The following is a 13,396-nucleotide window of genomic DNA, read 5'->3' as shown; positions in this document are numbered from 1 at the left end:
TGTGTAAAGAGCAGTAAAACCCTTTCCCTCTGGGAAAACCCTCCTCTGCCAGGAGGTTTCCTGGTGAGGACCTGCCTGGCCCCACCAGGCTCTGCAGACACCCCAGCACGTGCCGCTGGGTCGTCCCCAGAGCCCTCACCAAGGGAAGGATGCTCCGCACGAGTATTTTGGGATTTACACCCCAGTGGGAGCATTCATTACATTAAGGTCCCCCAGTGCTGGGCGGCCGATGGGATTTAAGGGACCCTGTTGAAGCAGCTCACTACAAGGACCGTTCAAAGACCTGCTCCAATCCCCGGCGATGCATCTCGTTAATTAACGCCAACCAAGAGCGCCACAGAGGGACATTTCCATTTGCTACGGGGCTTGAAGAAACCCTAGAGGTGGTTTTGTTACAGGGACTGGGGATTCTTGGAGGAGGTTCTCCAAACCCTACCTTTGTCCATTCCTCCCCTGCCACAAAATCTGGATGAAACGGGAAAACAGAGAAGAAGCATGACTATAAATACCGTTTACATTTGTATCGCAGAGACCTGCATGGTTTATGATTTCAATGCATATTCAGAGACCTTTAAAACCTGATATTTAACCCTGAGAACATATCTGCAGATGCTTTGTTTTGGCTATGCAAACAAATCTTTAAGACATAATTGCACTTTCTCTGTATATAACAAAAAAAAAATCCATAAAGCTTATTCAAATATTCAGAAGAAAGGTGCTACTTTAAGACATTGGAGATTTTTGTTCACAAAACCTTATCTTTTTTTGTAATTACTCTTAATATTATTTCACTTGGCTCATCTTTCACTGGCTACTTGGCTGCACTCTGGAAGAATAATATAAAATAATACCTCTTAATTGTGAAATAACATTAATAAATAATTACTTTAAGTAAAAAGACAGCCATACTCGTTTGTTAATGGCTGAAAAACATCGTTACCATGATGAAACCATTTCAAAACTAAAATGTTTCTCTTTCACCAACTATAGATAGATTTCACATTCAATTCTCCTAAGAAAAATATTAAATTCTTTGCAAGTGCAGTGAGCTGTAAAAACCAGGATCAGTAAGAGACCCTGCTTTGAAAGTTAAGGTGTCTACTTGAAGTATCTGCAATAGCTCCATGTCTGAGATCTATTGATCTGTATACGGAAGAGCTCTTGAAAAGGAGATAAAAATGAAATCTTTTAAGGCCGGCGAGAGGTGGAAACCTCTTTCTGTTATACCAGCGACTCTTTCACAACACGGTCCTTATCCCACGCTTTTGCTTCTCCAGGAGCATCTTGAGTCTCTGAGCTGGGAATGGGTGCAAGACCAAAGGCAGGGGCTGTCTCCACACCTGTCCCACTGTTCCCATACATCTCATGCATTTTGGTGGCGATCAGACCTTCCTTCTCGGGTGCCTCCTCTCTCAGGGCATCCTCGTCCTTACTGTGCCTGTACATGTAGGATGCCTGCTTCACGGAGCGCCTCAGGAGGTACCTCCGGAAAGCCCTCTGGATTTTTGTAGCACAGACTTCCTCGTGTTTCCTTTTCAGAGTGGTGGTGATGGGTTCATAGGAAACCTTCGAGGGATTTGCGGCCATGAACTTCTCCTCCATGGTGGCCTTCAAGGCATCCATCTCTCCCGAGTCTCCCAGCACTTCCTTAGTCAGGGCAAACAGGATATCCAGACAGTGGATTTTGTCCCCAGCAACCATTGGTAGATCCATGGTGACTAGCTTGATCTTGTTTGGCTTGGGAATTTTGAGTGGCTCCTGTAAGGTGTCTACAAAGTCAGACAAAGTGCTGTACGCAATGAACTGGGTAGCATCAGGGTCAAACTTCTCCCAAGTTTCATAAAACATTTCAAAATCATCTTCGCAGAGGGGTTCGCTGCTCTCCTCTGTGGCCACGTTGAAGTTCTCCAGGATGATGGCAATGTACATGTTCACCACTATGAGAAAGGAAATGATGATGTAGCTGCAGAAGAAGAAGATGCCGATGGATGGATTGCCACAGTCCCCCTTTACTGAACTGCCAGGGTTTTCCAGGTCGGGGTCACAGTCGGGGGGACCGCTGTTCAGGATTGGGCTGAGGAGGCCATCCCATCCAGCTGACGTGGTGATCTGGAAAAGGCAGATCATGCTGTTCCCAAAAGTTTCAAAGTTGAAGATGTCATCGATCCCCGCCTCCTTCTTTACATAGGCAAAGTTGGACATCCCGAAGATGGAGTAGATGAACATGACGAGGAAAAGCAGGAGGCCGATGTTGAACAGGGCAGGCAAAGACATCATCAGAGCAAAGAGGAGAGTCCGGATGCCTTTTGCCCCTCGGATCAGCCGGAGGACACGGCCAATCCTTGCCAGCCTGATGACCCTGAAGAGGGTGGGTGATACAAAGTACTTCTCTATAATATCTGAGAGGACGATACCTGTGAAGGGATGAAGAGGTGAGTTTGCCATGCCCTGCAGCCAACACAGGGAGGTGAGGTGGAGCTACTCCGTTCCATCCGCGAGAGATGGGCAGGTACAGGGAGATGAGGCCACCCCCGATAGCACACAGCTCCCTGCTCCTCTAGTGGCAAAGGGAACGTATTAAAAAATAAACTCTGAGCACAGACCCAAAGGTTAATTGTTGGCCGCTCTGTTTCAGCAGTGCAGCTGGGCAACATGGATACAAGGGGAACCCAACACCAACGAGAAGTGAGACACATCCCCAGTCCCTCATCCCGCCTGGTGGCATGGGGTGGCCTCACATCCCTCTTGTCTCAGGCTCCTGTCGGCTTGGTCCTGCCAAAAGGGTGGATGTAAGGGGGTGGCCAGTGAGAGCTTGGTGGCTGTGAATCAGCTAGACCATTTCTCCTCTTTGTTATCTGGTAGGACCCCTGAGGAATTGGTGGAACCAGCAGGACTCACCTAGGATGGATAGGATGACCACCACAAAGTCAAAGATGTTCCAGCCGATAGTGAAGTAGTAGTAACGCAAGGCAAACATTTTGAGCACACACTCTCCGGTGAAGATGACGATGAAGACCAGGTTTATCTTGTAGAGGACAGATGTTTTGAGTTCACTTTGATCATCTGTTTCAACCATCATGGTCACCATGTTAAGACAAATCAGGATCATGATGGTTATGTCAAACACTTGCTTGGTAACAAAGTCAAACACCATCCCTTGAAACTTGTTCTGCCATAACAGCCATGTGGGTGATGGTGGAGAGCCAGAGGTGAGGTGGGAACACGACACAGACACAGACAAAACAAAAGACACAACAGAAAGAGAAGAAGGAACCATATTTAAAAGGGTGTAAGAAACCTCAGGGTTGTGGCCAGTACACAGGTCTCAAGGGCCCAAGAGCTATGGGAGGAGGATACCCAGCACCTTGTAGGATGAAGCCCATCTGGTTACACCCCGGCCAGGAAGTGTGGGCACAGGGGACAGTTGCTTTCTAATTATATCCACAGCTAATGCATCAGAGCAAAAATAAACACATAGAAAAGGCCTCACTTGAGCAGGGCTCTCAAAACCAAACATGGGTCACAACTCTGCATGTATTGGCTGGACTAGTGTCCCTTCTAGGAATGTTGAAAACGGAGCTTTCCCTGAATCTAACTCCCTTCGAGGGAAGAGCTGGGAGCTAAGCTAAGAGAAAACCCTAATCCCTGCAGAAGGGATCTCCCCCTTGCTCTTGCCAGCAGACCCAGGGCTGAAGACCAGACCCAAAGGAAGTTACCTGATATGAACCTCTTCTGAAGCCCCAGTTTTTAGCAAGGTCCTGTCTGAAGAGTAGCAATGGGAAGCCAGGATTTGGCTCCTTGCCCTGGCAAATGGTCTTTCCTAGACCCTTCTCATTCACTCTGGGACAGCTGGTGGCTTGAAGTGCTCCCTCTGTGCTGCACTCCAAGGTGATTAACCCAACCTACCGATGGCCTGGGGATGGGCTTCTGGGGTTTCTTGGAGCCAAGCTTCTTCATGGCATTATAGTATTTCTTCTGCTCTTCGGTCATGAAGATATCTTTTCCTCCAAAGTATAAAGGGAATCACCGCTGTTAGTCTCGGGAACTCGTGTCTTCCTACCAAGCACCTCCAACCATGCTCCTTCCCACCAAGCCTCTCCAGCCAGGCTCCTACCAGGCATCGCTTGCTGCACTGACTCAGTGAAACCCCCCTCCTCCCTACCTGCCCTTTTCTACGCCGCTTCCCCTAGTTCACAGCACCCACGGGTGCTCACCCCAGTGCTGTGGGTTCCTCCTGCAGAGGCGAGATGCTGCGTCCCAGCCTGCTGCAGCAAGTGAGGCACCCCACGCCCTACCGGGGCTCACCCCCTCATTGCTGGCCAGATCCTGCTGGGACCAAGGCAGCATCTCGGTGTGCTTCAGAGCTTGCTCGGCACAAACAACGTGCTCTGTGTTACCCACTCACAGCCCACTTCCCCCTCCAGCAGCCCAGGGGTGTCAGTCCCGTGCTGCTCACTGGAAAGCAGAAGTTGAGTCTCTCCTTGATGCATGGAAAAGTGGTGAGAAAGGGTCATGGGGTAGGAAAAGAAAATAAAAGTGATGGCACAGGCACACAGCTGTGCCTGCCATGGCACAGGCAAAAGAAAACAGAGCTCCCCTTGCCTCTTCCCTCTGCATCCATAAATGAAATCCTCTATAAATGCTATGGCCAGGACACAAATGCCCCAGTGCCGTTTGTCCAGCTCTCCTTGTTCACTCTGCGGGAAGCCACCAATGGATACCTGCAATTCAGGTTGCAGAGGGCCTCTGGGGTCCATCCGAGCACCAGGCATAGTGGCCTTGTCCCCTTGCCCCATGACCGTGCTGGTACCCTCCAGCCTGGACAAGTGCCCCAGGAGGCAACAGTGGCTCCAGGACCCCCAAAATACTTATCTTTTTCTTCTGCTGGTTGAAGTTGTCAATGATGACACCAATGAAGAGGTTCAAGGTAAAGAAGGCACCGAAGATGATGAAGATGACAAAGTAGATGTACATGTAGAGGTTGATCTCATACACTGGCTGCTCTTCAATCTGACCAGGAGAGATGGGAAACGTGAGACTAACCCTCTCCAGAAATCATGTCCCCAAGGCCCTGGAAAAGCGGTCACTCTATCCAGACAGAGCTGTGGGGTGGCTGCTCCAAAACCTTTGGCAGATGTTGTGTGGGTTGAGTGGTCCCTGTGGGAGCAGCCATGGGAAGGGACATCCATGTGACACCAGCTGGGGAACAAGGATGTGCTGACCTACAATCCCATGGCGTGGGCTGGGTAATAGGAAAGGATCACAGAATCACAGAATCACTAGGTTGGAAAGGACCTTCAAGATCATCAAGTCCAACCATTAATCCAGCGCCACCATGTCCCCTAAACCATGTCCTGAAGTGCCACATCCACACATTTTTTGAACACTTCCAGAGATGGTGACTCCACCACCTCCCAGGTATAGCCATATCAATGAGCAAACTTGAGTTTCTTCCTGATAATAATCTTTTCAAAGGCTGAAATACAGCCAAGAGGGAAAAGGAAAAGTGGTTTAATTCGTGCCACGCCAGCACACGGGGGTGGCACAGCCTGGCAGCCTCAAAAAACACTCCTCATCAAGGGGCATCATTTAATTGAGCTCTACATGTGACTGGAGACATCCCAAGGTGTCACAGCCAGCTTCCCCCATTTTGAGGAAAGCTCTTGGCAGAAGAGAGAGGATTTTCTCCTGAAGCGACTTTGCCCTGGGTGCCTGGGGAAGAAGGAGCCCTGAGTGCCGGCAGCTGCAGCTGGGGTGAGCAGAGCAGCTGTTTCTGATGCTAAAAAAAGGCAACAAAACCAACACATTTGGGCCCATGGGTGCGCCGGGCTGACCCCACCATTGGGCACAGGCGAGCTTGTTTGGTTAGAGCAAGGTGGGAAGTCCTTCCTGCTGCATTGGCTCATGGCAGTGTGTGCACATGTGGGCTGGCCTGGGGACGCTTTTGGGGATGGATCCCAGCATGAAACCCTTCAAAGCATTTTTTTTTTTTTTTTTAATAACCCATTTAACACAAAGGTTAAATGGTGGCTGCTCTAGGAGCCCATTTATTGCTCAGGGCAAGCCAGGCACTTTATCCAGGCTGGGATAAGCTCTCCCCGGCACGTGCAGGGCATCATGTCACAGCAGGGTGAAGGACAAGCCCTCCAAGCTGGAGCTGCAGGGGCAGAGCGGGGATTTGGGAGCCCGGTATGAGGGGCAGGGTGCAGCTGGGGTGCAAGTGACAGAGACGTGGGTGGCAGAAGGCACCAGAAGGGACACAGCCAAGGCTGTGCACCTCAGCAGGGGGGATGTTTTGGGCATTTCTTTGGCCCACGTCCTAGCCAAAGCCGTGGGTGGGATGCAGGCAGCACCCCCAGCACTGATGGGCAGAGCCAGAGGGGATGCTGCAGCCAAGGGGTCCATGCCCAGCCTGTGCTGAGCTCCTCCTTGGTCCCAGGACTCTGCTCCCAGCCTGCCGGGGGAACTGGCCTGGTGGGATGAGCGACGCTCGCTGCTGGCTGTGAGACGCCGCTGCTTGTCCCCTCACCTCACGCGAGTCCACGGCGGCATACATGATGTCCATCCAGCCTTTGAAGGTCGCCTGCGGGGACAGCGGAGAAGAACAGATTTGCTAGGAGGTATTTGGGACTAGGGAGGGAGGGGAGGGTGATGGGTACGTGTTTGGGGTTTAGTTTGGGGAGTCTAGTTCTGAGCAAGCTTGCTGAGCCTGGATTTACAGCTTGTCCGTGGGAATGGCAGGAGAGGGACCACGAGTTGAATCCACAAGAAAAATGCCCTGATACAGAAATACTGAGATTTGCACATGCACACATGTGCGCACACACAAGCTCTTTTCTGTGGCTGAGGTTATCAGAGACTTCCCAAAACACTGCTGCAAACCAGGCTGGGAAAAGCAGCAATTGAGTCCTTTCCCCCAAAACAAAGTGCGTTTTCCCAACTGCGGAGCTGTGCCAGGGCCGGCGGCTTCCACCGCCGTAGCCCTGATTTCTGTATCGCTGCCTCTGCTGGATCCCGATCCTGGTGAGCTGGGGTGTACACCGCATCTCTTACAAGCTTTTACTGCTGATTTGTTAAACAAAAAGCCTGAACATCTTGTTTCCTGAATCTGATGGAAAAACAAATCTGAAGAGGAAGCTGAATTTAAAGCTGGTTGATCGATGGGGTTATGCTCTGATTCTTCAACCCCCAGTTCCCCTGGATCTGATGATGGGAGTAACCCCAGCCCACCCAGTAACAGAGCCCACACCCATATTTTTATTAAAATTGTGGTGAGCAGTTCCTCTTCTGCTTGCCTGGCTCAGCTGCGGTGGGTTCGGTGGAAGCACGGCTGTGTTCGCCCACTGCCCTGCAGCGGACACACGCACTCTTTTTCCAGTCGTCATCTTCCCCATGCAAAACTCTCGCAGATGACGACTACAGCAGGCCAGACTTTTCAAATGGGTGGAGGGAAAAGAGAGGCCTCCCCTCCTCACTCCTGCATCCTGTGCTCTGCAGCGGACTTCTTGCAGCTCCAGGCTTGGTGCTACCTACACTCACCTGCAGCGGTTCCCTGGTGACACCTTCCCCCCTCATCTTCTACCCTGTCCCTTTCCTCCTTGGCTCTGCAGGGTTTGGTTTTTTTGGTGTTAATACCGATTTTGGAGCTGAGAAGCAACTAAGAGGCCCCAGCTGGGCATCAGGGCAGCATCCTGCTTCAGCCCTGATGCTAACTGTGCTGCCCTGCTACAGTGATACATGACTTGGAGGGATGGCAGCTGCTTTCATTACATACCACTTGCAGCAAGGAGAGGTATCCCAAGCCCACGTTGTCGAAGTTGACCTTGACATTGACCCATCTGACCTCATTGGTGTAGAGGAGGGCCATGCAATCATTCTTCTTGTTCACGACACTGATGTCGAAGAGCTCCCCTGAGGTGGTGTTGATGCATCGGTAGTACTTCCCCGCAAAGAGGTTCACCCCCATGATGCTGAATATCAGCCAGAAGATGAGGCAGACCAGCAGGACATTCATGATGGAGGGGATGGCACCCAGCAAGGCGTTCACCACCACCTGCAAGGGGAGAAAAGACCTTGGAGGACCTGGCTAGGGAGCCAGGCTAGCAATGATGTGGACCTTCATGTCCCTGTGCCTTACCCTCCCCAATAGCACCAAGTGGGCTCAAACTGGACCAAAGGTACCTTAGCATTGGTCCCTTTGAAAACCAACCAGAATGGGTCCCTGATGTTGGTGATAGGCAAGGGGCCAGGTCTGCTGAACAGTGCTGTGTTGCATGTCTATGTCAGAGCCAGCAGCACACGGGGGAGGCACCTACCCTCATGCCTTCAAATCTGGACAGGGCACGCAGTGGTCTCAGAGCCCTCAGTGTCCGCAGGGACTTGATGGCTCCCAGCTCGGAGTATCCCAGCCAGTTCGCTGTCAGGCTGATAATGGAAACCTGGAAGGAACAGCCAAAGGGATTAACAGCATCTCAAATGGAAACACAGCTGAACCATGTCCCTGCAGCTCCTGCCCTTCCCTCTCTCCCCAGCACTCCCTCAAGGCTGGGCGTCATTGTCTTGTCGTGGGACACAGGGACTGGCATCAAGTGCTTGGGTCCCTGGTGACAAGCCACCTGGAGGATGTCCCTGCCTCTTGAGTGTGAGAGGGGAGGTGATGGGGGATGCAGAAATACTGCACAGGCGGAGTGGTCTGCTGTGTCATGGAGCATTTGGGAGACCCTATGTCCCTTTGCATCTCTACTGGGGTCTGGTAGAACAGCATGAGCTTGTTCTTGGCTTGAGCATAAAACAGAAAGGGTTTGACAGGGTTTCTGCAACCAGGGACAGAATTGGCTCTTCCTGCGCAGGACCATTATTCTAAGCAACGGTCTAAGCCCTTGTTCAACAGCCATCCCATTGTCTTTTAAAATACAAGTATGGGTTCATTTGCAACAGCCTGCAACAAACTCCTAATGCTCCCAAATCCTTTGGCTAAGTATGGCTCTAGGGGTGATTGTTAGACAACACTTACATCAACGATGAGGAAATCCAGCCAGCACCATGCATTGGTGAAGTACACCTTGAAACCGTAGGCTACCCACTTGAGCAACATCTCAATGACGAAGACGTAGGAGAAGACCTTGTCGGCGTACTCCAGGATGGTGCGTATCACCCTTCGTTGTTCAATGTAGATGTCCTCAAAAGCCTGGAAGAGGCACGGAGCTACATGACAGTCATTCTTCCATGAGACCCGCTGCACGGCTCAGTGCAGCCGCAGCCATGCCCGCACTGGCCCTGCTTTCCTAGAGCTTGGGGAAGCTTGAAAAATCGAAAGCCTAACTACAGGTGGCATTTACTGACGCACCTGATCAGCTTCTCTAACTCTTGTTTGCAAGTCCTTGTTGGCTGCGCAGAGCGGTGTTTGTCCCAAGGCAAAGCTTCACTGAAGGAAACGTCCAGCTGCATCTAATTCTGACCAGTCTGAGCACAAGCCAAAAGCCAGGATACCAACCTGCACCTTTGGATATCCTGGGAGTTTTGAAAATACTCTTAGGGGTTTGGGTTCCTGCTATGTCCACGTAGCATGTACAGTGTAAGCGAGCAGGGGTACGGGCATGGTGACCAGGTGTTACACAGCTGTTTCAGCACAGCTTTCAATTCCGGCATTAGCTGCAACCTCAGACATCCCCAAACTGCACTTCAGAGCATGATACAGACACGTGAAGTATCTCTGAAAGCCAGTTTAGTCCCTCTGTCCTCCTTCCCTCTCTCTCTCCCCCCTAAACTTGCAGAGAAGTTGATCTCCCCATTAACTGCGTGTATTTACAGGTGCAGCTGAGTTATATCCAGCCCAAACACTCCGAGAGGACCAGCAGGCTGACATACGGCTTTTTAGTGAGGCTGATTTAAATGGACGCCCAGGTGCGGGAGGGTGCACCAGTCAGCAGCTGCAGGGGCTGAACAGCAGAATAATAACCAGGAGTCACTTCGTAAAGCACCTCCTGAGAGCCAGTTACGGAGGCAGTGAAAGGAGGAACCGTCCACGTAAAGCTAAAGAGAAGGTGCCGATAGTTCGCAGTCGACATCAAGAGCCGGAGGGGAGGCTGGAGGGGGTTGCATCCCCTCAAGCCCGTGGTCTGCAGCCCATGGCGTGGGGATGACGGTGCCGAGGCAGGGCTCCTGGAGGGCGAGGGGAGGAGGTTTAGATCCCCTTGCAAGGCTGTAGCTTGGGCAGACCTGAGCCGAATGGGGTGTTAACACAAACATCTGCCCACAGCCGTGTTACTTTGCACGGGAGACAACCAGGCGATGCCCAGAGCCGCCGGTGCTGCCGCCTAGGCCCTCCCGCATTCCTGGGCTCCCACCAAACTGGGGAGCTGCTGCAGAACAGATGGGACAGGGCGAAAGGTGGGACCTACCAGCGCCCCACTGCTGAGGAGGATCATGAAGACGATGAAGGTCTCGAACCAGTCATGCTCCACTATGCGGAAGCAGGTTCTCCGGATGTTCCACCATATCTTCCCTCTGTTGCTGGTGATGTCCACGTAGAGGCAGGGAAACCTCTTCACACAGGCTGGGAATGGGACAAAGAGCTGTGGGTGACCTCCTGGCCGGGGCGTTTCCACCAACACGACACTGCGTGCTTTTATTGTCTTTTCAAACCCTCCTAGGTGGAGGCTGGAGCAGGATCCTGCCGGGTTTGAGGGTGTGCGCGCAAAAGAGGACCCCATGGGGACCATCTCCCTGGTAGTACAGGAGAATTTGGAGTTTGGGCTAAGCGAGCCTGGGGGCCGTTACACTGCAAGAATTGGTGGTCAGTGGCCCCTCCATACTCACCTCCCCCTCTCCCCAGGGTCCCCGGCCCTACTCTGTCCCTCACCTTCGGTGAAGCACTCCTCAGGCTCATTGCTGTCCTCGGCCTCGTGCGCCACCTCCTCCTCCTCCGGCGGCGGGGGCTTGTAATCCACAGTGCTGCACAGGGATGACGCGTTGTCACTGGAGAGGGGATTCTGCAAAGGGAGAGGAGGATTCAGGCTGGGCTGCCCTGCAGAAGGGATGCTCCTGGACTGTGGCTGCCTCTGGCCATCTTCTGGCTGCTCCTGCCTCGACAGATGAGGCAGTACCAGGGGAGCCAGCTGGTGGGACCCCCTTGCTTGGAGGCTGCTCCGAGTCTGTTTCCTGTGAAAACACAGCCCAGAGTGAAGCTGTTGAGTTGTCCAGGGCCGCAGACCTTGGAGCATCGTTGGTACCTGAGCTTGCACAAGCTTTGCTTTTCATCCAGGTTCAGAGGAGCGAAAGGTCCCTGGACCCCAGCCTTCCTCCTTGCACAGCAAGTCCATCTCCCATCCGCCTGTACCATCACCTCAGGCTGATTTTCTCACCTCCTGCGCCTCTGCATGCCCCTGTCTAGGAAACGCTCTGCCAAACGCCCTTTGGTACAATGAGACCTGCAGAAACCTGGGCGGCCACCACGGCACTTCTCATGAATCCTGCTGGCTCGGGTCGTGCCGAAGGGCTTTCAGGCTGAGGTTCACCCAAGTTCAAAACCTGCATCCCAAATATCTCTTGCCGGCTCCATCCCACTCCACAGCTCAGCTTGGCTGGCTTCCCAGACACCACTCAGCAAGGCCCGGAGGGGCTGATAACAAGAGAAAACCTTGGCAAGCCCCTGGGATTTTTTTCCTCCTTTTTTTTTTTTTTGGCTTCCTGAGAAGACCTTCTGCAGCACTTGAGGAAAGAGCAGATCCCCAGACTTGCCTGTCCTACCTGGGAGTACCTGGTAACCAGAAGGTGGCCATCTCCAGTGCAGGATGGTGTTGGCTTGTGTGAGAAGGAGATAATCCTCCCCCAAGGTTGCAAGTGCTTTCAGTAGTGAATAAACTACCTGCTTCGTCCTCCAACAAGCCAGGGAAGACGCCCGGGGGTAATTTGAGGTGCTGTCATTGCCGACAGCCTCAGGGCCCACAGCCACATCTCTAGGAGAAGACATTGCTTTGGGGGACCCTCGCAGCCTGGCTACTGCGTGCTGGGGACACGCACCGCGTTGCCTTGAGGAGCAGGACACAGCAGTGGCGGTGGCATGAGCTGTTGGTTGGTGGCTCTGCAGGAGCAGTGGGGCCACCCTCTGCCGAGGCGGGGGGGCAGGAGGGGCAGGGGAATTAGGAGGACTCTGTGTGGAGCCGGGCAAGTTGTGACCCTGGGGAAGGACACACGGAAACCATCTGCCTCCAGGACAAGACTTGCAAGGGCACGAGGTGCGGACGAGGTGTGGACGAACCAGCCCAGCGGCTCTGGAGATCAGGGGAAAGGTGCCCAGGGAAGGTCCCCTTGAGGAGGGGACAGGGGTAACTCTGCTGGTCCCACTGCATGGTCCCCCAAACCCCATCCCTGGGGGCTCCTGAGCCCTCAAACGCCTGTGACCAGCAGGTTTGCAGGGCAATTTCCATCATGTACCTGGTACAGCACTGCCAGCCTGGCTGGGTGTTGCCACCCAAATCCAGGGCTTTCCTCATCCTTGCCAGCACGGACCACCAGCATTCAGTGGTGCTGTGCACCGAGACTCACCCTGTGACCCCCAAAATTCACAGCACTTGATGATACTCCTGCGATGTACACAGCCCGGCGCATCTCAGGAGACATCACCCTGCCTGGCAGCATGGGGGTCTGAGGCCAAAGGCCCCCGGGAGCAGCCCTGAGCCACAGCACTAGCTCTTTGCACAGCCATAGCACGCCAGCTCTGCTGTTCCCGTCACGTCCTCGCCGCTTTGCGGTGCGGGAGGTAAATCAACCAGAAGATGCAGAAATGCTCGAGGACAGCAGCCACGCTGCTGTTATCATTTCACTCTGCAAAATATCTCTGCCTGGGAAAGGAGCTGCTCTGGAAGGGGGAGAGCATTTATCAACATTTTCTGAGCAGCTGATTTGGGGAAAACCCCCCAGTTTGCAATCGTTGGGGGTGGCCCATGTCCCCGGCGCGAGGCCGTCTGCCGGGCTTTGGCTCCATCTGGAGCTAATCAAGGGCATGTGAACGCACCGAGCTAGCAGCAATCTTCTAGCAGCTCAGGGGTCCCACCAATTAGCACCTGATTCCTAATTACTAGGCAGTCAATTCACATGATGACCGCCGCCTGATGCCCACCCCGCCTGTTTGGGCAAGGGCCGGGTTGTTAACGCAGCCCTGGTGTGCACCGCGCTCAACACTCGGCTGAATTGAGCCACCAAAGCCAGCAGCCATGGTGGGGTGAACTGGTACTTAGTGGTTGAGAGATGCTGTTTGCCCCCCGCACATGCGGAGCGGCCGGGGAGTAGCTCTTCAAACGGGGGCTCCGTGGAGGGTGTTGGAGCAAGTGCTGCCAGACCCCCGCTGAACACAGCCCCATAGCGCCGGAGCCACGCCGGGACACGTCCGACAGCT

The 13,396-nt window shown here is 53.2% G+C and overlaps 1 protein-coding gene across 1 annotated transcript; it reads right to left on the bottom strand.

The window, feature by feature from the left end:
* Positions 1-1,221: 1,221 nt before the first annotated feature.
* Positions 1,222-10,991, bottom strand: LOC104616135 (sodium channel protein type 4 subunit alpha-like; the record flags this gene model as incomplete). Its single annotated transcript, XM_010286208.1, has 10 exons — positions 1,222-2,414; positions 2,899-3,169; positions 3,907-4,011; positions 4,873-5,010; positions 6,530-6,583; positions 7,775-8,053; positions 8,316-8,438; positions 9,014-9,187; positions 10,401-10,555; positions 10,862-10,991. Coding segments are annotated over 10 exons (2,622 nt in total), but the record flags the coding sequence as incomplete, so codon positions are not given.
* Between the last annotated feature and the right edge of the window lie 2,405 nt (positions 10,992-13,396).

The sequence above is a fragment of the Phaethon lepturus genome, unplaced genomic scaffold (genome assembly GCF_000687285.1).
Source record: "Phaethon lepturus isolate BGI_N335 unplaced genomic scaffold, ASM68728v1 scaffold51480, whole genome shotgun sequence".
Taxonomy (NCBI): domain Eukaryota; kingdom Metazoa; phylum Chordata; class Aves; order Phaethontiformes; family Phaethontidae; genus Phaethon; species Phaethon lepturus.
Note: the sequence above shows the minus strand (reverse complement) of the source record. Positions and strands in the feature narration are given on the sequence as shown.